The following is a 27308-nucleotide window of genomic DNA, read 5'->3' as shown; positions in this document are numbered from 1 at the left end:
ACTTCAAAGGGCTCGTTTTAATCCATTCCACCAGTGAGCGAGAGGAGAGCAGGGCTAGAAATTCACACAGGAGGCTTCAAAAGGGGCTTTCAAGAGCCTCACTTGGAGAGAGAGGGTGAAGGATGAAGTTAAAAAACATTATTCTGAGGCAGAGATGGATTTGCCCTGACGCACTAAAGGGGAAATGGGGCATCCAGGCCGGTTCCACCTGCGGCATGCAGATGAAAGAGCTGTCAAATGCACAACCCATCTGGCCCCTGATGCTGTCCATTTGTCTCAAGTGTATCCACAGGCAGCACGTGAGGTGCGCTGGATGGCCTCATGCATTACATGCAGTGCTTACTCCAGCTGCTCGGAGACCATGCCACAGGTGGCCAGAGCAGGAGCTATGCGCAGCACAGCCCCAAAGTGGCCAGAGTTGGCCCCACATGCAGTGTGGTCCCAGCTTGGTCACTCCAGTACATGTGCTGCATCCAGCATGGAACGGATGTGAGCTGAAGTGCTTGCAGCATGTGGCATGGTCCAGGAGCACTGCATGGAGTACTATCCCAGGGCAGCTGGTCTGAGACCAGGTGTCACATGGCACCCACTCTCACATGGTGCTCAGTGCACCTGCTCTAGCTGCTCTGGAGCACGTGCTGGGTCCAGCATGCAGCAGATGCACACTGGCGTGGGTGCTGTGTGCGGTACGTGACCTGGAGCAGCCAGTCTGGGACATGCACAGCACACGGCACCTGCTCCAGCCACTTCAGGATATATGCTGGATCTGACACGCAAGGCTAGTCTGTGGGCACAACCATCCCCATGCCACTCATCTGAACCACAGGACCAAATGAGTTTGACACCTCTGTTCTAGAGAAATTAAGCTTGCCTCCCTCTGTAGTTTCCTTTGATGTGAGAAATGTACCAAAAGAGAGCTTGGGAGGGAAAAGATCAAATACATGATGGGGAAAAAATTTCCTGATATGTGAGAGAGGGTATTTTTGGGAGCATGCAAGTGAACAATGCAATATCATGTTCTTTGTGCATCTGTCCTTGTCAGCAGTGTGAAAACCACTTGGAGGTAGCTGTGCTATTCTGAACAAAGAGTAGGATTTTTGTTACAAGGGCAATCCTTTAAAAAGAAAAGTAATGTTTAGGATTTTGCAAGGCAGCTAGAGCCAAGGAGAGGAGGACCAGTGTTCTGATTTTAATAAATCACATGCTGATTTTTGGGAAAAGCAAGGAGTTATTCCAGCTACTCATTATATTGTAACTGAAATAGAGCTTTTCCTTACTGAATAAGGATAAAAATGCCTATCAGCTCTTGATGAGGGAATATGTTCCTTATATTTCTTTTTGAAAAGGCTGATTGAAATTAGCAGCAACAGAACTGGTTTTGATCTAGTACACATTGGAGAATATCATGACATAGCTCACAAAGTCAGTAGCTGAGATGTACATTCATAATACCATGTTTTGAGATCACATGTTATCTTTCTGCCTGCAATGTATCAGCTTTCTATTAAATGTTTAAAGACATGAGGGCAGATCCTCAGCAGAAATAAAGCAGCATATAAGTCTGTTGACCTTACACTAGCTGAGAATCTGATCGATGATTAATCAATGTCATTAACAAGTTAGTCCATCAAAGGCCATTGGCAGCATTCCAATTCATACTTATGGCTACTCACTTTTTATTGCTGATAATGATATTGCTTGCACCTGATTTCTCTTTAACATTTGAAGTGTCCAGGTGGCTAGACCTCTCTAGTGACATTGCTCTTTCATTAATTGCACCTCCAGGCATCTACAAGCTGGGATTCAGGCACCCACAGATGCAATCTTGTGAAAATGAAACATGGAGTGCACTGTAGTAATTGGGACCCAATCCTGCCCAACCAGCTTTGTACCTAATAACTCCATAGGACACTTTCACTGGAAACACTGGTCCAGTATGGAAGTTTAACCCCCTGCAGAGTTTTCAAGCTAAGCTCCCTGCAGGGCTTGTAGGTGAGAGTCTGTACAACTGGACAGACTCAGCAGGGGTTCCTCTAGCTGTGGTTTCAGGCTTATTTACAGATTTTTTTCCATCCTTGCTGCAACCAAAATAAAAGACTAAAAAAGTCTCTGACTACATTTTCTATGTGAATCCGAGCAGTCTTTTAAATACCATAACAAACAATCTGAAAGCTCTCACAATCTGAAACAGGGCAGCTGTCATCAAAGTAGCTTGCAGGCAGTCCCTTCCATTTCATCTTGCAAGGGAGTTGTGTTTGGTTTAAGTCTCTAATCTTATCTGAACTCGTCCACACCTGATTCAGGGCCACCAAATCCTCTACTAAAAATGCAGTAGAATTCACATGTGCATGTCTTATTTGGTAATTACATCAATGCAAAAAACACAGACCGTTAAATTACTGGGCTTCAGAGTGCATCTTAGATAGCAGAGCGACAGGCCCCTTAGAAAAATTGAAGGTAGGCAGCTAAGTTGTTCCGTAGAGACTCTGCGTTTAGATAGAATTAAGTGTTTCTGTTATGCACAAATAGAATGGAGGCTGGGATTCCCTGTCTCTTTCCAATTGCTCGAAGCTTGTTCTATTTTTACACTGTATTTTTCCTGCATGCCTTTACCTTAGGTGCACCTCAGTCTCCTTGACAAAGTACAGATTCATGATAAGAGGTTGGATTTTTATCATCTCCCTGATAAGAAGTGTCATGCTGCATTCTTTTTGGGGGGAGGGGGGGCGTTTACTCACAAGAGTGGGCGTATATGTGGTAATGAATCATTACATATATTGTTAAAACAAGACCTCTTGCTGTTTCCTTTGCAGTCTGTGGTTGCCTCGTGATTGATTATGAAAATCTCTTAGAAACCAAGCTGTGATGTGAATGTTTGCCTTTTGCTTAATAACATTTTTAGCTGAGGAAAAGTGAATCCTTTCAGATGTTTTTAACTTCATTGCCCTTTGTCTTGCCTTCCATGGAGTATTTAAAAAACTCCTGTCTTAATGCTGGAATCTGTTTAAACAGCTTCTTAGACAGTATATTCTCTGAGGCAAAATATACTGCCTGTATCTTAGATTTTGTATGTACAGAGCATACCACAGTCGAGGGAGAGGGATTCTGACTTGGGCATCTTGGTACAACCACAAAATAAAATAATAAATAAACATACCTAGCAAATGATGATGGTTTTATCTATTAAAGGGTCACAGACAATGTCAGCGCACATAAGAGGTCAAAATCTGTCTTCTGATGTTCACACAGTTTCGTTTTTATTGCCCAGTGACTTGAGATGCTTAGGTTACGTCCACACTGCAGCCCTGGCTCTCTTGGACAGGAACAGTCTTTGAGCACAACCTGTCCATCTCCTCGTACTCATCAAATGCTGCAGAAATGCGGCAGTGAAGCCATCCTTCAATAGCTGCTCTCCAGGGCTTCTGAGATAGAAGTGTAAAGGATTCTCTTAGTGCAACTTCACTGTGGCTTTCCTGGGTTTGGTGCATGTAAGAGACAGTAGATGATCGGGGCACAGAATCGTAGAAAAATAGGACTAACAGAGACATCAGGAGGTCGTCTAGTCCAGGGCTGTCCAACTTCTAAGGGGCCGGGGGCCACACCAGCAAGGGCTGCACACCCCAGGAGGTGCACTAGCGGGGGGGCACCATCTGGACTCTGCTTGCCTTTGCTAATTCCAACCTTACCCCAGTCCTGTAACCTGATCCCCAGTTGGCCCCCAGGCCTTACAGCTCACGTCCTAGCACTGACACCCTATGGCAGTATGGTGCCTGTGCGAGCGTCTACACGAGACATTTACTGTGTTGACTAATTAGCTTCTCAGTAAATGTCTTGGTGTCTACACATGCAGCCCTCTTGGGATGCATGAAACTAATAAACACTGCAGCAGGGTAGTCCTGTAAAATACCCAAGTCTGCATGTGCTGCCCAGTAGCTGGCTGGGGTGCAGGGTGCCTCAGCACAGGGGCTGCCTGCTGGCTAGCCCTGCACTTAACCACCCTGTGCCCCAGCCAGCTGGGGCAGTGTCTACATGTGCACTACTGTGCACAAAAAAAACTCTGCAGCAAGAAGTCCCATAGTTTATTTGTGCACATTAATCACACACGTAGACGCACCCTGTGTTTCTTAGTGTGATGTTTCCCAAATCTTGTGGGTTTCCACCCTATTGTACTAAAGTTGGACAGTTTCATACACCTGTACTTTAGCTCCCCTCACTGCTTCCCTCACTGTCAGTTTCTCCAGCCCTCCATTGCTGCCAGTGCCTGTTACAGGTGGCAAGTGGTGAAGAGGAGAGGTGGCAGATAAAGTAAGGGAGCATGAGAGTGGCTCAGGTAAGAGGGCACTGCTGATTGCTGCCATTATTTGCACACATGCTGGGGAACCTTTTCTGTGTACATTCTCTCCACCCTCCAGGGACATGCTTCACAGTTTGGGAAATGCCTGCTTAGTAGATTCTGCCCAAGCTGCCTGATTTCCGGCATCAAACTAATAGTCTGTTACTACATCAGCCTTTACTTAAAATGCTGGGCGCTTTATCCTTCCTTGTGGTGCTATTTATTTGTTATTTTTTCTATTTTATGGATGTCAAGATGTCTTTTACCACATGCCGAGGACTTGCATGTGGTGTTGCTGATCTTGCTTTTTTCATGAAAAGACTAATATTGAGATCTCCTGTGTACTTTTATATCAGCACACGCCCTACATTGGCAGGGCACTTTATTAGCAACCTATTCCAGGATCTTGCAAATGCCAGATTAGTAACATTAAACTGTCATTTTGTTCTGAAAAGTGATAATATCAGTGGTGTTTTCTCACTCTGCACCCTGCCCATCTCTAGTCATGGCTGCTTACGTTAGCAACAAAATTAAGATGTAAGTTCATTTTATTCATTTATTGCTGCAGAGGCACTACAGCTCCAAAAGTGTGAGCTGGATTTATATGTTTTTATTTAATCATCTACCAAACTTCTAAGTTTAATAATGTTAATGATGTGGAAGCCAAGTAGAATACATAGGGCTGGGAGTCAGAAGAAACACATCTCTTCTTTTTGCAACTGAGCAATTCTAATCTGGGGTTATTGAAAGGCACAATAAACTTGGAATACCAGAATGTCGTTTTTCCAGTCACTTTTCAACATGTAATGAAAATTCTGGCAACTTAATTGGCTGACAATGTTTAAGTGCTTTATAATCCAATTAACACTCAGAATGGTAATGGAGCATTTAAGTAAATGAAAGTAATTTGCCTTTATGTGACTAACAAAACCATATTTGCAATACACGTTATCCATCTATACTGCATGTCTTTTTCAATTGCTATCTTAATTGTCTACTCACTTTGGAAATACATTTGCTAATCCCACAAAATACTTTACTTGCTGAAAGCAAATAGAACAAACTAAACAACCAAGATTATTTTTAACAGCTTTGTCTACAGTTGTCTGTAAGGCTTGTTAGCATGCCACTTGAGAGAATCAATGTGTAGATTATACTCAAGTGGAAATGGAACCTTTCATCAGGTGGCAGCAAAAGTGAACTGCAAAACTTTTGCGCATGGAGGTTCTGTATGCTGGGCTAGTGACCTCATTCCAGTGTATGGGAGGCAGGAAGTGAAAGCAGAGCTCCACATAGATGGAGCAGCTCCCTTCCTGGTCTCTACACAAATTGTGTGAATTAGGCTAGGGGCAGACATTCAAAAAACCTGAGCCAGAATTGATTCAATCTTTGCAGGTTAGTCTAACCTGCCTAGGCTGAAACGGTTTGTAACTGCACAGACATCCCCTCTAGACTGAAGAAATGCAGGTACATGACTGCATTGGCTTAGACTAGAATCCAGGAGGCACTAGAGAAGCCCTCCCTTCCTTTCCATAGTGCTGAGCTGAGGAGGGGTGTGGCCAGGCCCCAGCAGGATGCCCTGATTGTGAAGGAGTTTAAACCCCCACCCAGACCTGCACTGTCTCAGGCTTTTCTCTCAGACTTTTCCCCCACTTGCTGCTCAAGGGGCAGGAGTGTTGCCCCAGGCTAGCACTCTGAGGCAAAGCGGGTATGTACAATGCATGCATCTGTTGATAATACTGAGCTTTTCAATCTCCCTCTCCCTGTCTGCAAACCTGACAGGGCTGCAAACTACAGTGTTTATCAGCCCATCAGCAAAACAAAAATCTTTCTCATTAGTTCAAGCTCTTCTTAAACAGTTTTTTTCCAAGAAGGGAATGAAGGGACATTGCCAGCTGACCTGTTGATTAGCTCCAAAAAGCCCAAAGTGGACACTCTTCTATCTGCTTTTGTCCTGTCTGCCTGTCCCAGTGAAATTGGACACACACAGACGCCTCTCAGCATTAGCTAGCATACAGCAATGCTTAGGGCCCATGAGGCTGGGGTCCATGCTGTGGGAAAGGGGAGGGAGGGAGGGAGGGGGGAAATCCCTGCTTGAGCAGCAAGGGAAGCTAGGCAGACCCCATTGTACCTGCAGCCTGCCTCGGACCTCTGGCTGGGGAGGAGAGGGGCAGGGCCAGCATGTTGTCTGTAGCAGAGAGCACAGCCCAGCCCAGCCCAGCCCAGCCCAGCTCAGGGCTGCAAAGCATCTGTGTCCAAGGGTAGCGCTGTGCTGGTCACTTCCTTCTGTGCCGAAGCCTCCACCCCTCTTGGTAAAGGACCGTCCCCGAGGTGTTCCTCCTCCCTCGGCTCGTTTGTGGGCTGGTTTCCGCCGAACCGCCTGCCACGACTTTGATGATCTACTGGTTCAGTAATATAAAATCCGGGGCGTACCAGTCCACAAATGAGACTCCGATCCCTCAGGGGTCCCACGCTGTCGAGGGCTCCGCCGCCCCTACACCCTCGCCCGCACCTCCAAATCTCTCGGCCGCCTGCGTCCCTCTCGTCGCCAAGGGCACATCCGAGGTGCAGAAATTAAAGAGAAAACAAACAACTGAATGCTCCCAGTCAGGGATTCCCGGAGCCCGCAGGTTATCTGTCCCTTTTACTGGCTTCTCCGGTCCTTCCCTGTCCGGCATGGGGTTACCTCCCCCAGTTCCGGCTGTACTCACCACGCCAGATCTGGTCCTGGGCTTGCAAAGTCCCCGAGCCCCTCTCGGACACAGCTGTCTCGCTGTCTTTGCTGCGAGTGCCCCTCTACTCAAAAGAATACAGCTCGCCAGCTCTCCCTGCGCTGAGCCGTTCTCCGCGTTGTCAGTATCCGCGGTGCGGCCGCTGCTCCTCAGCTCCCGGGTCCCGTTGGGGTTTTCCCCAGCCCCAGAAGGTCCTCCCACACCGGCCGGCTGTCTCTCCCCACGCACGGGTGCTCCCGACGGCTCCCTCTTCGCCGCCGCCGCCTTCCGGGTTCCCCCACCCAGCTGCCTCCAGCGTCCCTTTAATAGGGACCGGAACTGCCTCGAGGCTTCTTCCCCGGTCGCACCTGTGGAGCATGAGGGTGCCCGGCTGGGCAATTTGGGCCGTGGGGTGTAACCCGGATGGGTTATTTCTGGGTGGTGGGGTTCCAGGGACCCCCTGCTCCCTTCCTCCCCCACAATCTGGGATGCTGGGGGACTCTGGTTTAATTTAAACCAGGAAGGGAGAAATGAGACTGACTGTAGAAGGAGATGGAATTGAGGAACAGCTGCCATCTTTATTGCATTTCCTTTGTGATCACCAACCTGTTAAAGGGCTGGAGATGACATCAACCTGCCTGGGGCAGGCCATGAGTCTTCTCTGCACCTTGATTTAGAAACAGCACTGTCGCAGAGCACTTAGGTACCCTGCTCCTTTAAAGAGTAGAAACTGCTAAGGAAATAGCCCTAGCAGTGAGTAGGGAGTCCCAGCTGCTGGTTACCAGGGCAGCCAGAGTGATCTAGTGGCCCACATCTACCAGTGGTCAGCTGACTGCAAGGGGCAGGGCCTGGCTCACATATAAAACCCATGGCTGATGCCAGGACAGCAGTTCCGTGCCAGCAGCCAAGGGGGAAGGAGCTTTCCCAGGGTAAGCAAAGAGGAGAGGCCTGACTGCAGGTACAGCCTCTGATACTGGTGAGGGATGGAGCATCCCTGGTGTGGCTTGAATGCTGTTATAACCGGGCAGCTTGAATTTATGTTATAGCCCAGGGGCTTGTGTTTTGTTTACTGTTTAAGACCAGTGGTTTGGGTGAGTCTATCAGGGGATGGAGGAGGCCTCATAGGGGACCCACGGCAGCATGGGGACCCCAGTGCCAGAGGAGGCACAGCATTGGGGGTGCACCAGTGCCGGAGGGGGCGCAGCACTCTGCAGGGCCGCGGAGGGCCCAAGCGCTAGTGAGGACACAGCACAAGACGGGGGCCGCTGAAAGCCCAAGGAGGACCAGGGAGCCAAATTGTAACAAGGCTGGACCTAAAAACATCAGTCCCATCTGCGAGGCTTGAGGCGTGGTAAAGGGGTGGTTGGAGCCACACATAGCCTATAGGGCTAGGGTGTCCCAAAACACCCACTGAAGAATGGGACCCACAAAGGGTCCAGGAGCCCACAGGGTTAGAGTACAGCCAAACCGTGTCCAAGAAGATGTAAAGGCAGCCTCCCTAACATATATTTACTGTCAAAGACATAGTGGGCAAGAATCAAGGGTGCCCTTTGGGCCACTTTGGCACGGGAAGGGGGCCTTGGGGAGATCACAGCCATCCTGCAGGACCCCGCGCCGTGACAAGCACAAAAACTTCCTGAACCTGCTCACTTATCTTCTGCTGGGAATGGAAAGCCCTAGACACACAGTACTGAATGGAAGAATGATGAGACAGCTCAGAACCACTGCCAATAGAGATTTTGCTACTTACAAGTGGTGAGAGAATGTCTGGCTACTCGGACACTGAGCCTGCATCTCCCTCTATGCCTCTGGCATACCCCCTGCAGGTGCTGAAGCTTAACATGAGCTCAGGGTCTGCCTTTCTGGAAGCAGTCACCTGCTCCTTATCTTCAGCAAGGAGGCAATTAAACCTATTTTAGTAACACCGTAGCTAAAGTTTATTGAGTGCCATCCAACACCAAAGATTTTATTAGCCAGAGCACACTAACAATATACAGACTCCAATCTATTTTCATTTTCAGTACAGACTCTTAAGAAATCCACAGCACCAAGCAGTAAGACTTAGTGAAGGCACTAGAGGCCCAATTTTGATCTTACAGGGGAGCTGAGTATGTGGAGACCCAAGGGCCCTGCCCCCACCAGGAACTGGGCTGCCACCTGAAATGCATAAAACTTTCCACATGTTCATCATCGTTCATCCTCCCCTTTCCCCCTTCCCCCCGCAGCAAAAGTTAAAGTTGGCACCTATGTCTCACACTGCTTTGAATACAGGTTACCATATCTTCTCACATAGAACTTGCCCAAAAATAAAATATACACCTTTTCTTTTTTTTTTCTTTTTTTGAAAGACAAAATTAAGAAAAAGATCTTTTCTTGTAGTAAGTTAACTGAGTCGCAGCAGCCAAAAAGCTGAGCATGCTTATTGCTCAGCTCCCTGTGAGCCATGTGCAAGTTTTACTTTTACTTTGACTCTGTAACTGGGAGAAACTGCTCTTACCATATATCTTGCATATAATATGCACTAAAATTTCCAGCAGTTTTTTTTGTTTGGGGAAAGTGCATGTTGTATTTGAGAAAATGTGTTATACTGGCAGTAACTAAGATGATAAACTGGACCTATTTTTTTCCTTCCTATGGACAGTTGTGATGAACTATACTGTGTCTGATATGGTGTTTCCTTCTGTCATATCATTATTTGAAATAATTAAGCCCCTGTATGAAGTTTCTTCATGGTTCACTTCTACCAACAGATGCTCTCTTCAAAGCTAATTAGACCGTGAAGTTTGCCTGAATCCTACAGCATTATTGCAGAGTAAACATTTATATTCTTTATTCAGAGCAATAATGACTTTGCCTCTGAGTCTGCTGCAGGGGGATTACTATGATTTGAAATGTATGCAGGACATCCAGTAGAATCTTCTCGTGTGCAGGCAGATCAATCTAAATATAGAGCTGCTGTTTTCTCTGCAGACTCTGTTTCCTGACTCTCAGGCTCGGATTTGGTTTTGAAAGAGACACCAGCACCAGACAAAGTAGTACACAAGCTTTGATTAAGCACAGTAAGAGTAGGAACTCTTACCAGCAATAGTGGCCCTAGGCCATAGCAACCTCAAACAAGACTTGTTTCCAGCAATTTTATATGAGCTCTGGAATGCTGCTGAAGTGAAGATAAGATCAGCTAGTTACGTCTCATAGCATTTTAATGTGCATCTTCTGTTTGATGACAGTTTGCTTCAAGTGCTTTTATTCCTTTCACTTTTATAAGCATGGATGCTTAGGCCTTGCAATGCCTCCAAATGGGTGTCAGCTAATGTTAAGTGCAACTCTTCTTTTGCAGGGAGCTGTCACAACAGTCAGCAGGACAGATGACACAGGCACATTTGCTTGTTAATAGAAGGTTGTCTCCACACAATTGCTAAGTTGCTGTTCTCTGGTCCATGGGTAGTGCTAAGGCTGTGAAAGTTTTTCAGCTGACTCTTTGGAACCCTGCCTGTAGTTGCCAACACAGTGGACAGGGAAAACAACGTTGTCTGTCAAGTACAATGAGCTTCATGTGGCAGCTATTCCATGCATCTCATCAGGTGGGCTGCTGCTGCCGCCTTCAGCAATAAGACTGTCCTTGTTCTGTTGAGGCCAGAAGAACCTGTAAAGCAAGGGTCATGACATGAGGCAAACAGAACAATTGGATGGCCATTATCTCTGATGAACAGTGTGAATGTTGCAATGTTTTTTGTTTATTCCAAATTAAAATTTGCCTTTAACCAAAATCCCCACTTCCATGCATTTCACTGAACTGGGCCCATCACACAGTCTCAATCCAGAAGGATGGACATATGGCTAAGCCACTGACTGGGGTTTTGCATGAGCTGAGTTTAACTCCTACCTCTTCCAGAGTGACTTTGTGTAGGTACTTATTCTCTTTAGGCCTAGATTTCCCATGTGTAAAATGATGGTAATATGGCCCTTCCCCCATCCTTTGTCTTGTCTGTTTCTATTGTAATCTCTTTGGGAAAACCTGGTTCTTACAATGGGCAAGGCATTATAGCAAGTCATGGTGACATCTTAGGGCATTTTTACACATACTCTAGGGTAATGTTGGGGGAGGTGCATGTTAATTAGGGTGGCTCTCAAGAGCCACTCTAATTAAATCGCCCACTGTGTTCCAGGTATTCAGCATCCCACACTTCAAAATGAGGGCAGGGGTGCTTTAACTAAAGCTTGTTTGATGAGCTTTAGTTAAAGTGCCCCCACTGCCATTTTGAAACATGGGAACATTGAATACACATGACACCAAGACTGCTGGAATGTTCTAATTAGAGTGGTCCAGCAGACTTGATTAATCAAGTAATTGATTAATCAAGGTGATTAATCAAGTCTGCTCCAACACCTTCTAATTAGAATGCATCAGAGCAGGTGTCGGGCACATGTATAGGTGCCCGTTGAGACTAACTTGTTCAGAGAGGCATAAGCTTTCATAGGCAATGCCTACTTCAGCACCTAGTATACAACAGCAGACTCTCTCCAATGCGTGAAGAAAGGTGTTTGTGCCCGAAAACTTGTAAAGAACAGTTTTCCAACTGTTTAATTGGTCTAATAAAAGACATTCACCCAGAGAACCTTGTCTGCCTGTGTCCTTGGACCAACACAACTACAACCAACAACCCTGAAACAAGGAAGATACAAATTTGCCATTTGAAATGGAAACTTCACAACATGAAGAAGAACAAAGTCCAGCTCAACAGTGACATATTTTCTAAGCCTATGCAAGAAACACAACATTATTCCCAGAGGACTGAATATCTCCAGTCCTATGACTACTACACAGAGTTCCAAATATGCTTCACGACTACACAAGAAAACTTCAGAATAAACTTAGAAATCATCTCCTTCACATAACCTTCTCCAAAAGAGATCAGCTCAAGAAGGAAATCAAGACATGCTACAACAATTTGAAAAATATAAATCCAGGTATCTTCCCAAACATTATACAATGTATATGAAAAGCCTACCAAAGATTTTCTGCAACATCCATCAAATATAAAAAGAAGAAATGGAACCAATTACTACAGGAACAACTTTTCCAGCCACAAAACAACCATCAGAGAAACAACACCAATACCTTACAACATTCCAAACTCATTCTCAATGAAACTGAAGGAACCAGTCAACCCTCAAGTATTATCAATATTATCACTTACTAAAGCTGAAAAGACTGTCCTCTCTAAAGCCCTTAACTTCTGTCCAGAAAAATACCCTAATTAGATGCTACAATGTGGAGAACTAGAAGAATTTTTCCAACGGCTCCATCTCAAGGAACATTTCTACAACCAAAACAAATCCACTTCAGCAACACTTCATCTTGTGACAACGTCAAGGAAAAGATTAACACCAAAAAATCCTCAGGTTGGACACCTAACTGTAGATGAAATCCAAACCTCAACTGCTATATTGGCTATTTCAGTGAAAGAATGAACATTGAAATAGTCAACAACAAACACCACCATAATGACCTTTGCCTCTTAGAGAGAAGGGCCATAGAAACTCTTAAGATCCAAGCACCAAATAGTAATAAAACCAGCAGATAAAGGAGGAGCTATAGTTATTCTTAACCATGAAGACTACATAAAAGAAGCCAACAGACAACTCGTTGACACCACCTACTACGAAAAACTAGAGGATAATCCAACTCCCCTTCTCACCTTAAAACTCAAAACCACCATCACATCATTGCCATCTGAACTACAAAACTTGATTCCCCCCCCCCACTACCCAATCCATGGACTTTTTACATCCTCCCTAAAATCCACAAACAAGGGAACCCTGGCAGACCTATAATATCCAACTATGGAACCCTAACTGAAGAAACATCAGGTTTCATCGAATCCATCCTAAAACTTCTTGACACCCAGAGACCAAGTTTTGTCCAAGACACAACAGACGTTCTACACAAATTAAATTTAAAAAATATAGACTACATTCCCAGCAATACCCTCCTAGTCACCATGGATGTTACCAGCTTATGTAACAAATTCCTCCACCAGGAAGGAATCCAAGCCTGCCTTATATATCTACAAGAGCAAGATTACAACTCAAAGTACACACCTCAAAATATTGATGAACTTATACACATCATCTTCACACACACCAACTTCAGTTTCAATAACCAACACTTCTTCCAGACCATGGGCACAGCTATGGGCACGGGGCACCAAAATGTCCCCACAATATCCAAACCTTTTTATGACCTACCTGGAAGAAGAATTCCTCAAGAACTGCATCATCAAACCCATGCTATACCTAAGATATATCGATCATTTGGGCCAAAAACCTGCAGTCTCAAAGTGACTTCCATCACAAATTCAATAATCATCACCCCTCCATCAGACTGTCTTTTGAATAATCCAGCACCAACATCTCCTTTTTAGACACTATGATCAATATCCAGAATGGTAAAATACAAACCACCATATACAAGAAACCCACAGACCAACATACATATTTACACAGAACCAGCAATTACCCTAAACACACCAAGAAAGCTGTAATTTACAGCCAAGTCCTCCAGTACTACCAAATTTACCCTGAGAGGAATACCTGCAATCGCCACCTCCCAAATCTCCAAAGGGCTTTCACCCAACAAGAACGCTCCTCCAGAGAGAGAGAGAGATCATGCTTTTGAAAGAGCCTCTTGGATACCACATGAAGAATTGCTACAGTACAAAAAGAAAATCCCCATAAATCACACACCATTAGTTATGACATACCATCCTTCCCTGGAACTCGTACAGAAAATCCTCAAACAATTGCGACCCATACTAGACCCAATTCTCAAAGAGATCTTTCAAGAACCACCCATCCTAGCCTTTAAACAGGCACCAAACCTTGCTAACCTTATCACCAGAAGCAACCTTCCTATGATCCAAAGCACAACGAATGGATCCAGACCATGCCAGGATAAGAAATGTAAAACCTGTCAATACAGTTCCACCATTCCCACAACAACTACAACCCACAACAGAACCATCACCATTTCTGGATCTTACACCTGCACCTCTGGAAATGTAATATATCTCATCTAGTGTAGTAAATGTCCTGATGGAAAATATGTAGAAGGAACCAAACAACAACTGCATACCAGAATGAACATACACCAAAAATCTGTCAAAGACAAAGATATCCAATTACCTCTAGGTGCACACTTTTCACAAGATAACCTCTCTCTTAGTTCTCTCAGTTTTAATCCTCAAAGTAAATTTACAAAACACCTTTCGTAGATGAGCCTCCAAACTTCACTTCATAGATCTACTGGATACAAAAAATCATGGACTAAATATAGATATTGAATTTATGGCATATTATAACCTGCCTGCCATCTGAGAACCCTAGGTAACCTCTCTGCAGTTTACTAGCTGCATTCTTTCACCAAGTCAACAGCCTCCTTTCCCCTCCTCCCCGCAACCTATTGTCTACCATCCATTTACATTTTTACAGGCCTGCATTTTTGCATATTGGCTTCTGATCTACTCAAGAGAGCATCCAAACCAACAGCAGACTCTCTTCAATTTCTGAAGAAGGGTGTTTGTGCCCAAAAGTTTACAAAGAACAATTTTTTTAGTTCATCTAATAAAAAATATTACATTTACCCAAATAAACTTGTCTGCTCATATTGTATGTACATCCCAAGGGGTCCCAGTCTCACCTGGATTTGTGAGCAAAGTGCAAGAAGTGTCAAGCCAGAATTCAAACATACAAGCAGTTCTCGGACTGATGACACAATTGGTTCCTGAAAACCACATCTTAAGTCAAAACATTGTAACTCAGAACCAATTTTCCCATAGGAAGCAATGTTATAAATGGGGGGATTGGTCCCTGAACCAAGGCCTGATACCCTATTTTTACCAAAAATAACCCAGAATTTTGTACTCAATAAATTATAGATGAGTAATATAGAGACATTAATGTATTTATATTGTAAATAGCAATAATATTGATTTGGAAGGATTTCTTTGAGGTGACTTTGCTGGACTTTTTGAAGGGCTCTTGGTTCAACTTTTTGAAGGGTTCTTGGCTGGAGTCTTCTCAGGAGTCTTGGCTGCAGGTTTTTCTGGAGTCTTGTCTGCTTTCTTAAAGAAAGTGTCCAAGGAAGTTTGGACAGATGTTCTCCAGGGAGACGGGTGACACAGAAGACTTGTTCGCTGGCATGGTGTTGCATCAGATTAAGCGTTGTAAAGTCTAAACTGATGTCAGAAAGTTAAAACAGGGTGTCAGTTTATAAACATTGTAAGTGCAAAATGTTGCCTGTACTAAAATATGAGAGGAATCCTATCATACCATTAGGCCTGTTTTATTTCAAGTGTTGGAATACAGGCAAGTTGGAAAACCATATATCTGGTATAGGTGCTTGAGAAATGTTTTAAAGATAGAAGCGGAGTTTTTGCTTTCTATGTCTAATAGGAAAGGGCTCTGAAAGGATAAGAACTGTAGAGATCCATGTACAGTAGTCAGATCAGATACATAAACTTGGCTACAAGGGATGTGTCCTTTCTGCCTTTTGGTTGGAACATGTAGCCGCAACTACACATACATATGTGTTATCGCTTCTGAGGGACTTTGGGACTAAATGACCATCTGTTCATTTTGGGCCTCCTGTGGGATGATGCCTTTGCTTTTTGAAGCTGCTAATGGCTCGTCTACCCTTGGATCTTGTACACCTGCTCCTGATTCCCCAAACTGTAATGCAAGGTTGACATCTCCCATCACTCACATTGTACATCCAGACGGGTACAGCTGTTGGGGGTTTCCTTTGAAAACAAACATTTTATTTAGGCTTGTATTTTATTTGGTAATTTAACCATGTAGATCGGACAGATTCTGAGGCATCTGATACCCCGCTCCCATTTGCGACTATTTCACTAAAGATTCAGCAGCCAGGGTATTATTTCAAAGCTCAGGGCCTCTCTTTCTGTGTACAACTGTGTCTCTATCTCCCTCTTCAGACAAAAATGGTAGCAGAAGAGGTCTGAGTGACAAGCCCCAGCTGTTCCTTGTCTCGACACGTTGTGTGTTTACTTGTGTATTTCAGCAGTGTATATGGCAAGAATCCTATGGCAGCAAATCAATTTGACTTGAAATATTTCTAGCACCAGCCCCTCTCCTCCTCCCACTTTTAGTCAGCCCAGGATTTCCCTTTTCAGACACAGATTGCTATGCTAAAAATGCTCTCAGAATTGTGACTGCATGTTCCAAAATAAAACATGTTTTCCTTACATGTTTTCAGGAGTAGGATGCTGTTTGTTTGTGATTTGCACAGTATTTCTGAGGCATCTTTGCAATCCATAATGGTATGGTTGCTATGCTACCAAATTACACAGTAAGTATTCTCAGAAATGGCCAGAGAACAGGTTAAGCAAAGTAGCAGAACGTGAAGCAATAGTACAGAATCCCTAGCACAGGGGTTTTACAGACATGCTTGTTGCCAGATCCCCAACTTGCAGAAGGACTCAGTGTTTGGATTAGTTTACTCTATATTGCAGCTTCCAACATCTCAAGTGTCTTTTTCCCCCCCCTCAGCTCTCCACGAATTCCCCAGTGACATCTTTACAAATGAGGACCGAAAGCATGGAGCAGTAGTCCTGCATGTCCTTTGTGTAAGTCTTTCGCATGTTTTATCTTATTGCATTTGACTGAAAAGAGAATATATTATTGGACAAGCTAATGTTAATTCCCATTTGTTCAGTTTCCCAGTGTTGCTGTTTCTTTTCATGGATACATGCTCAAATGTGGAATTCCCTAGAGCTATTTGCAACCTGGTTGAGAATGAGTTATCATTTCATTTAAATACATTTTAATATGATATCTTCCATTGTATACAAGTTCTTGTACTTCTCACAACCTCAACCCAGTGCTTAAACACGTTTAAATTTGGACATGAATAGTGCCATTGAAGTCTATGGGATTGTTTGTATGTCTTGAGTTAAGCATGTACTTAAATGCTACGCTGAAACCCAAAGATGGTTGTATCTATATGGAGGTACATGTGAGATCTTATAGTGATGTAAGCCATGACTACTTAGTGGCACTTTGTCTCCCTCTTGTGGTGGGTAGGCTTTATAATGATGCTGTATCCTTTGCCTGCAGAAATAGGCCTTTTGCATTAGAGGCTCCTGCTTCCAGAGGTAGAGGTCCCAGGTCTCTAAAATTTAAATTTTAAAATTAAAAAATAACTAAAAGAATTGTATAGAGTGCCTTCATGTGTGACACTGAAAACCAGTTGAAGATAACATGGATACACAACGCAGTGAGGGCCTAGTGAGAATGCATGAGAAAAAGCCTTAGCTCCAGCTATAGTAGGACCTTCCTATAGCTCTGGAAGTCTTCAGTATATCCTCCAAAATGTGTCCATAATGTCAAGAGCTCCCAATACCCACTTAACTGTGATGCCCCTCTATTACCTTCTTTTTTAAAAAGAAATTTGATATCCTTTTTTTTTTCCATTGTGAGATATTTGTATACATCAGCAGCAAGCACCATGGAAATATCTATAAATAACCACAAAAAGAATTGGTTCTGCATCCTTTGACATTGTAAATAAAAGATCCTGCCTCTGACAATTACTGACCCTAAGCTTCCAGAAACCATGATCTGGACCCCCAAAAGCCATCAGATTGGCTTATGTTTGGGGCGAGAGAGTGGTATTTCTTTTCTGGATTTTGAGCCTTTAGGTTTCAAGTTTCTGTGCTTTTCTCTATAACCATGAGGGTTGCACACCTTTTTCTTAAAATAAATAAATAAATAAGGAAAAGAAATCAAGCAAGCTGAGTCTCTTGAATAACTACATGACTCCAGGAATCAAAGCTATAGGAAAAACACCAGGAAAGTTCATAATAAACTCTTGAAAGATAGCAACATGCATTGTCCAATGTATTCATGACTAAAGAGAAAGTGCCACAGTTTGCAAATCCAAGATGTTTGAAAATGTCCACCAAAAGACAGTGATCACAGAAGTTCCCTTGCAATCACAGTGTAAGCCTCTGATTCAGTACCGGTGCAAAGAGGCTACTTGTGGGCTAAATGTGAAACATGTACCTGAGTTTCTTTTTTGCATTGGGCTATGAAACAAAGTTGTAATTACTGTATTTCAGGAACTAGGACAGAAATGAGTGCTTTTATACTAGATCTGTGTCTGCCTGTCCATCCCTTAAACAGTTAAGTATTCTTAGAGGACATTATGTGCAACAGCTGCTCTAATCGTAAAGAAAGAGAAGTGCATGTTTCCCTCCAGATCCATTTCTTAATGTCTGCAAGGAAGTGAAGACAATTCTTTCCCTTGTAATGTCTTTATAATTGAAGAAGAACTCCCAACTCCCTTCTTCTCAGAGGTGAAAGGCATTTTGAAGCAGGGAAGAAAATACCTGTCTAATGAATATTTAAAAATGTCTTATAGTTTCAGGTTTTAGTCAGCTTCAACGAACAGTCACTATTAGCAATATGCAATGATTTATGACTTCCTTTTGTCTTCAACTGAGGTTGTATCAGGTCATGCCTCAGTGCAAATGCCCTGCATTATGATTTTATTTTAAATGGGTAAGTGACTTCAGTAATTGTTTCAGTGGCATCAATAGTGACTTTGGCAAGCTGAATATTTCCAGGTTTTGATGGCAAAATGCTTGGCTATGAAGTAGTTTGGAACTTGCATGCTAAACCAAAGTTAGGAGATTTTTAGCACTTGCAAGATTATTCCAGCCAGTAAGCAGCTTGTTTAGTGGTTTAGGTCAAAATGTTCAAACCTGTGTTCCTAAAGTAAGGTGCCTAAATCCATAATACGACACTTAAAAAAAGTGACCAGATTTTCAAAAGGGCAGGGTAGCCATTACCTCCCACTGATGTCATAAGGATTTTTGCATGCTCAGTATTTCTACACAGGAGTAACTTCTTTATGACTCGATTGCCTAACTGAATAGGTAGGAGCCTAGTTCAGGTGTTTGTGTTAGAAAATGTTTATCAACATATTCTTCCATAGTATCAGAGACATCCTGGCTGCATTTTGCTTTTGACAGGATCCTAACACCTGCCTGGACGAATTGCTAATTTAAAAAAAATGGAAAGGTGCTTAGGGAATTAGCCTGTGTCATAGCAGAACCACTGGCAAGACTGTTTGAGCACTGGTGGCACTTAGGATAGGTCCCAGAGGACTGGAGAAGGGCCAATGTGGTCCCTGTTTTCAAAAAGGGGAAGAGGGAGGACCCAGGCAACTATAGACCGGTTAGTTTCACCTCTTTCCTTGGGAAGACCTTTGAAAAAAATTGTTAAGGATCACATCTGCAGGAGTCCATCACTAAAAATAATGCTGAAGGGCAACCAACATGGATTCATAACAGGTCCTGCCTGCATAACATAGATCCTGCCTGACTAACCTTGTTTCTTTTTATGACCAGTTCACAAACTGTTTAGATGCAAGAGTTGAGGTGGATGTCATATACTTGGATTTTAAAAAAGCCTTTGATACAGTGTCACATCCCATTCCTATAAAAAAAACAAACTAACCAGCTGTAACTTAGATGATTACATGGTTATGTGGGTGGCAAATTGGCTAATGAGATGCACCCAGAGAGTGGTGGTAGACGGGTTGGTATTGACCTGGAAAGATGTGGGCAGTGGAGTTGACCTGGAAAGTGTGGGCAGGGCTCAGTCCTCAGGCCAGTGCTGTTCAATATCTTCATCTGTGATTTGGACGAGGGCATGGAGAGCACACTGTCCAAATTTGTGGATGACACCAAATTATTTATAGATTTCATAGACTTTAGGGCTGGAAGAGACCAGGGGCAGGAAGTCAGCTAGGGTCAAAGGATGCTAGCAAGATAAGCATCCAAACGTTTCTTGAATGAGTCCAGAGTAGGTGCCTGCACCACTTCTGGAAGGGAGTCTATTCCAGGCCTTGGGGGCTCGGACAGTAAAGAAATTTTTCCTTATGTCCAGTCTAAAACAGTCTTGTAGGAGTTTATGGCCGTTGGTCGTTGTTATCCCTTGGGACGCTCTGGTGAACAGACATTCCCCCAGATCCTGATGCACACCCCTTATGTATTTATAGGCAGCCACCGGGTCCCCCCTGAGCCTGCGCTTTTCCAAGCTGAAGAGTCTCATGGCAAGGTAGACATATTGGAGGGTATGGATGCAGGCAGATTTGGACAGGCTGGAAGGGTGCGCAGAACAAAATAGATGCAGTTCAACAAAGATAAGTGCAGAGTGCTGCACCTAGGGAGAAGGAATCACCAACGTACATGCAGATTGGGTGATGACCTTCTAGGCAGCACAGCAGCAGAAAGGGATCTTGGAGTCATAGTTGACTCAAAGATGAATATGAGTTGACAATGTGACAAAGTGAGCAATAGAGCTAACCGCACTCTATCACGCATTAACAGGTGCATCACGAACAGGTCTAAGGAGGTGTGATACTTCCCCTCTATGTGGCATTGGTAAGGCCACAGCTGGAGTACTGAATCCAGTTTTGGGCCCCAGACTTCAAGAGGGATGTGAATAACCTTGAGAGGGTCCAGAGGAAGGCCACTCGTATGGTTAGAGGCCTGCAGGAAAGGTCCTACAAAGAGAGATTGAGGGACCTGGATCTCTTCAGCCACCGTAAGACAAGGCTGAGAGGGTATCGGGGCCAGGGATGGGGTGGGCAGGGAGCAGCAAGGAATAGGAGATGCTTTATTTACCATGGCACCTCTTGGAGTAACTAGTAACAATGGCCACAAACGGATGGAGAGCAGATTCAGATTAGGAAGAACTTCTTTACGGTAAGGGTTACCACAATCTGGAATGGGCTGCCAAGGAAGGTGGTGCTCTCCCCTACCCTGGAGGTCTTTAAGAGGAGATTGGACAAGTACCTGGCTGGGTCATCTGACACCAGCACTCCTTCCTGCCCAGGGGCAGGGGGTCAGACTCGATGATCTTCCAAGGTCCCTTCCAACCCTAAAAATCTATGAAATCTATGACGGGGGGAGGGAGGGGGATATGTTTGGAAGGGTATGAATATTTAAAGTATTTTGCAAGAAGCAAGTCCTTTTGGTAATATATTTTACTGGACCAACTGCATACTTGGGAGAGATCTTACACAAGCTTTCAGGCACACTGGATGTTTTCAAGAAACGGCTAAATGGGCATCTGTCCAGGATGGTTTAGGAAAAGCGGATGCTGCATTTCCTCAAGGGGTTGGTCTGGAACGACGCTTGAGGTCCTGTTCAACCCTATGGTTCTACTATTTTAATACTTTTTCACCACTTTTTGGAAGGAAACTGGTGCCTGCACTCTATAGGATGGGATTTCTAAAGGTACTGGGTGTGGCTCTAAATCCCCCATCAAAGTCAATTGTGGTTTTATGGCTCTGGTCTTCAAATGGGAGCACTGTTGGGTAATGTGGAGCCAAACTTCTGGAAACTGCAGCCATAGCAACTGTCTGCACCTTGTGAGGTTGACCAAGGTGGAGTTGCAGAATACCCCTGTTCTCAGTGAGAGAAGGCCTCACAGAGTCACTAAGGACAGACTGTGGCAAATGGTGTTCTGGTCTATTTGGCACATACAGAATTTCGTTTTTCCCTTTGTAAATATATATCTTGTTAAGGGTCCTGCATGGGAGGAAAGAAAGAAAACAGTAGGCCATCCTATAATTAAAGGCTGTTTCACCAAGCATATGCACAAGGCAGCAGGTATAAACTTTAACAGGCAACCATGCTGCTGGTATTGACTCACTGCTGAATGTATGAATTCCCAAGCTTTTTGTTAAATGTAGTGTTGCATGTAATTTAATGTGTATTGTGGAATAACAGCAGGTAACTTAATGCTCACTGAAACTGATGTGTTTCTTTTTTCCTCTTGAACACTGAATTTAGTTTTCACCCAGTAATAATGATCAGAGCCTCAGACAGGTTTTGTTTCCTGACAAGGAGAAACATGTTGTAGTTTATTAAATTCTAAAAGGCATAATAGCAGCACTTAGCACCAGATATACAAAGGCATTTAGGTAAGCGTGCTTTTGGAAATTCCACTGAACACCCAGCTGCATTACTAGGTGCCTCAGAACCTCTGTAAAGCTTGCCCCTAATTTTGGTACCTTGAGTGTTATGCAGCACTACTTTGTTGGAGGATTTTTAAAGCTATTCCTTTCATTAAGAGTAGGGTAATTTGACCCCTAAAACTGACTCTTGTGAAAGCCATCCATAGTCATGACAGGCTAATTAGCAACCTGAGTTAATGTTGTTGCACAAAAAGCCCATGTATTATTGATATTTCAAAGATTTCAATCCAAAGAAAAGGTATCTTAAAGAAATACAGTAGCCCTAGAAATCGTTCCATTGTGAATCCACTATAACAGGGAGACAGTAGCATTTTTTTTCTTCCCTCTCTACAGAATCCCTGCATCAGAGCACATTTGTTCAGGCTTCTTATTTTAGAAGAGAGACTCTGAACCATGTTTTTGATTTACTGATAAAAAATTGAGATAGCACTAAATGTTCAGGATACAATGGACTCATAAATCACAAGTGAGGGTCTTTTCCTGCTTAACCCCAGCTGTGAGTTGGGTTTTGCATTTTCTCCTCCAAGGAGAGTTATTTTTCATCAGCTTTTATATAACCATTACTTTTATATCAGTTCTGAATATGTACAATGCAATTAAACCTAAATTAAAACAAACTCTGTTCATGTTTGTTGAAGGCATGAAACTGAAGGCACAGAAAGTATATCAGAATCAAATATATCTGTTTTGAATGAGAACTATTATTAAGACTCTGCTATCCCAGCAGAAAGATTTAGTTGCTTTCCCTAGAAGGATAAGCTGAGGGTCAGGCAGGCATCTTACTATACTGATGTGCAGTCATTCCATGGAACAGTCTTATTTTTGTTATAAGAATCAGAAGTTATAGTGTGCGTATAGAGAGATGATATTGCTAAATCAAATGCTGGAAGTAATTAACCAAAAATGAATTCACGATCACTAAATACCACTCTCTAAATTAACATGGCATGCTTTTAACAGATAAATAGTTCAACAACATTATGAAGTGGTTTAATATTTATTTGTCAAGGGGCACATCTACATGAGACACTGTGTCGCCATAGCTCATCGCTATGCCAACATAGAGTCAGCAGGCACTAACGGTGACACCACTGCTATTGTGCAGTAGCAACGAGCACCACCATGGGTACTTAGCTAAAGCAAGTACTAAATGACTACACAATACCAACTGCGCAGTCAGAGGCACGTGTAGACACACCCAGGAAGTATGTAACTACTAATTCCTATTCTCCTTTTGTCCTGCGTTGCATAATAAATGTTTATTATGCATCCCTCATTATGTAAACACACAAAAATATTTGAGTTTTAACAGTATGCTTTTGTTAACCAGAGCATTCTGCTTTGTGGAGTTTGCTAAGGTAACATTTCAGCACCATCCACAACCTTTTAACAGTGGAGCACTGTAGTTACCTTCCATCTTGCAGGACAATAATCTGTGCAGCGAGAGCCAGCAGAAGAGAATCGGCGGCAGTTTATTTTTTCCCCTCTCAGTGTGTTGATGAGGTGTTAGACCACTTTGCTGCCAGTGAATATTTCCTAGCAGATTGCCCATGCCTAGTAAGATACAAAGAGAAGCTACAATCTGAGCTACAACTCACCAGCACTGCCATATTATCTACTTTTGAAGTACCCAAGGAAACAACTTCAAGAAAAGGAAATATTGTGCTTTCTACAGGAAGCTCCTTGTTATTTTCTGTACTTCACAAACACCAAGATCCTGACACTAACCCATCACATGTAAGGTCTTGCTGTTCTTAATTCAGTCGAAGAAGAGCAGGTAAACACTTAGAGGCACCCTGGAAAACTGGGTGCCTTCTTGAGCACATCATTCTCCATGTGCTTCTTCAGCAGCAGACTCTGAAAATGAATTCCTTTTTTTGGGCTGGGGTCTCGTACCCATCTTTAAAACTCTGAGCTGAAATCCTGTGTAGCAGTTACTATTCCCACGTGCTTTTCCCCACTTGGACATCTGTAATCCTTGAAGTGCTGACACCTATACCGACAAAATCCTGAGAATTTTTGAGCTTCTGCTTCAGAACTGACCCTGCAAATTGATGAGGCTGCTGTTGTATCTAGGTAGGAACTTAGGAATTGTCAGACTGGAACAGAACTGAGGTCCATCCAGTCCAGTACCTTGCTTCTGGTAGTGACTGGCACCAGCTGCTGCATCAGAGAAAGATGTTGGATCTCTGTGATCAGCAGATGTGAGGCACGCTATCCTCTTACCCTACTGCATTAGTTTTGATGCTGGTCTCCAAGGCTGGAAACAGACATACCACTTGAAATGTTTTGGGCTTAGAAATATTTTAAAACCATAGAACTTCTGCGAAGGGACACCCCTGTCACCCCTCCCAGCTAGAGAGCTTCAAAATCACCATGGTGGCATACTGCAAGGAGCTCTCCAACCAAGGGACACAACAGAACTACCTATGGCACTTGCCCCTCCCTCCCCCCATGACAGCCAAGCAGTGCTTTGAAGGCCAGGAGCCCTAGGGTGCTTGTACATGCCACAAGGGTTTAATTCAGTTTACCTCTCCCTAAATTGAAATGGTGGGTTTTTAAAAACCCACCATTTCCACCACTTTAAGTTAGGGAGAATTAAACCAAACTAAACCCCTGTGGGGTGTACACAAGGGTCGCAGGGAGGAGGCAAGCTGCTGGCAGACCAGAGCTGCCGGAGGGGCCTGGCACTTGCCAGGCAGCACCCCACCTCCCACTGGCACCCAGCCCAGGTGGTCCCCAGGGGCACTGCAGACATGGAGGGAAGCACTGGGCCCCCGCACAGCTCAGGCAGGCAGGCAGGCTCTGGAGAGAAAAAAAAAATAGAGATCAGGCTCCTCACTGCTTTTTTTTTTCTTCAGTGGAGCCTGCCTGCACTGGCTGCCTCCGGGTCTCACAGCCCCTGAGCTGCATGGGGCCCGGTGCCTCCCTCCACAGCAGCGGTGCCCTCCGAGACCGCCTGGGCTGGGTGCCAATAGGCAGGTGCTGCCTGGAGTGCCCTGCCATTGTGGAGGGAAGCATTGGCGTCCCCTGCAGTTCAGAGCAGAAGCTCTGACACGTGACACAGCAGAAGCTCTCCCACTCCCCACCATTGCCGGAGAGGCAGGTAAGCTCCAGCACCTCTGCACCATCCCTGCCACCTGAGACCACCCAGGAATGGCTGGCTTGCCCCTGGGGCACAGCAGCAAGGTGGCAGGAGGGCGTCTGGGTGTGCTGGTGATGGGAGAAAGTGGCAGGGAGGGTGCATGGGGTGCTGGAAGCCCACCAAGTCATGAGCATGTTAGCTTCCAGTGCCCTGTGCACCATTGCACTTTGTTAGGTAGCAAACAAAAACACCTCCGAGGTATTTTATCTTGCTACATAACAAAGTCATTTAAAGCGCAATATGCTGCCGAGCATGCAAACAGCAGCACCATTAAAGCAGTGCAAATGAGCATATAAGCCACTTTAAAAGCCAATTTTGTTGAGTGTACAAAGGCCCCTAGTGCCCAGAGTGCCCAGAGTGTATGGAATAGTGGCATCCCAACTGCTAGGAACCCCAGTGCCCAAAGTGCCAGGAGCCCCAAACCCAGAGCACCCAGAATGCAAGGCACAGCAGCACCCTGAGTGCAGGAGACCAGGGGAATGCCCCAAGTGTCAGGAGCCCCAGCATGCAAGGGCACAGGGGGAGAGCAGCAGCAGCCAGGCTGCAGGCAAAGATGGACAGGGAAGGAAAAGCCATACAGGTGTATGGTGGCAAAAAAAAAGCAGCGACAAAACAGTACATGCAGATACTTTTTTGTCATGCTTGAGAGCATTTTATCCCACCTGTACATTTGTAGAGTGACTTTTTCAAACATTTCAAAGATCTTTCAAAGCATTTTGGACTGTTTCAAATGCTGCATCTGTGTAGTAGGTGCCTTAAAGACTTAACGGCAGCCTTTCAGTTATCAATTAAAGCAACAATGTTATTTAGTATTTAGTAAATCACAGTGTAAACCTGAGCTGTGTTGTGCTGTGGATCTGAATTTTGAAACCAAAAAGATTATGTGGGCTCACGTGATTTTTGTGCTTGCCTCTGTGCAAGGCACGCTGTGAAACTGTGTTTAATTTGAGGATGCCAGCAGAATTCCTTGTTGTATCGTTTGTACACCTCAGGGCAGATCCTCAGATGGTATGAACCTTCATCAATACACTTGAAGCACTTTGACAGTTTTCCATTAGTTGTGGAACTGCCCGATCCATCTCATACTGGGCCCGAGCAAAAGCTCACCAAAATCAGTGGAAAGATCCCCATTGATTGTTGTCAGCCTGGATTCAGGATCTATGTTCCAGCATGCACAGTAAGCAGGGATTCCATTAGCAGTGAAGAAATGTATTTTTAAAGCAGGTATAGTTGTTATTCTAACATATTTTCTGGTGAAAACTGAGCCTTAAAAAGGTAGTAACCTGCTTGTTTAAGGATTCCCCTTTCATTTTAGAATTGAAAAAGGCTGTCATTCTGGTTCCCCTCTCTGGTAGTACATTTACCCAGTGCCTGATCAAATCTGTGTGGGTACGTCTACACAGGTAGTAATGTGACACAATAAACTCTGGCACTGTTCATGGCAGAGTTTATTGCCCCCGGGTGCAGCATTTACACATGTACCTGGGACCACAGCATGTTGAACCATGGTGGAACAGCTCCAGGTGGCAGAGGGTCCCAGGGGTCAGCTTGCCAGTTCAAGGCTGCTCCATCCTGGCTCAACCTGCTGCAGAGGGGCTGGCTGAGGTATGAGGGTGCTCCAGTGCAGGGCTAGCTGCCAGGCACCCCTTCACTGAAGCACCCCCGTGCCCCAGCCAGCCCTATCAACGTCTACACGTTGTTGCAGCAGAGTAACTAACTGTGCCATAGGATAGTACTTGTAACTCACAGTACTAACCTATGGTGGAATTAATTAGTTTATTCTGGCCTAATAGCTCTGCACATGTAGACCAGTAACACTTCACTCTTGAGCTAGTTAAGCAACTCCTCAGTAAGTATCCTGTGTAGATGCACCTTGTGTGTGCAATAGGGCCCTTTTTAAAAAGGGGCTGCAAGTGTCCTATCACGTTTATATTCCATTTCTTCAAAAATTTTACTTACAAATTCAGAGAGCTTTTAGATTCATAGATTCATAGATTAAGGGTCAGACGGGACCTAGTAGATCTTCTAGCCCGACCCCCCGCCAGG

General features: G+C 44.3%; 1 protein-coding gene across 5 annotated transcripts in view; it reads left to right on the top strand.

Annotated features, from left to right (window-relative positions):
- Positions 1–27308, top strand: part of SLC24A3 (solute carrier family 24 member 3) — a 537093-nt gene that overhangs the window by 310015 nt on the left and 199770 nt on the right. For all 5 annotated transcript variants that reach the window (XR_002097013.1, XM_019516134.1, XM_019516133.1 and 2 more), the window contains exon 3: positions 16615–16691. Coding sequence is in view for 4 of the 5 variants with exons in the window: in XM_019516134.1 (XP_019371679.1) it covers positions 16615–16691 (77 nt within the window). In the remaining variant the exon portion in view is untranslated. The remainder of the gene's footprint in view (positions 1–16614; positions 16692–27308) is intronic.

This window comes from Gavialis gangeticus, unplaced genomic scaffold, assembly GCF_001723915.1.
Source record: "Gavialis gangeticus isolate Ggan-Ray unplaced genomic scaffold, GavGan_comp1, whole genome shotgun sequence".
NCBI classification, from domain to species: domain Eukaryota; kingdom Metazoa; phylum Chordata; order Crocodylia; family Gavialidae; genus Gavialis; species Gavialis gangeticus.
The sequence above is the reverse complement of the archived record's forward strand: the minus strand, read 5'-3'. Positions and strand labels throughout refer to the sequence as shown.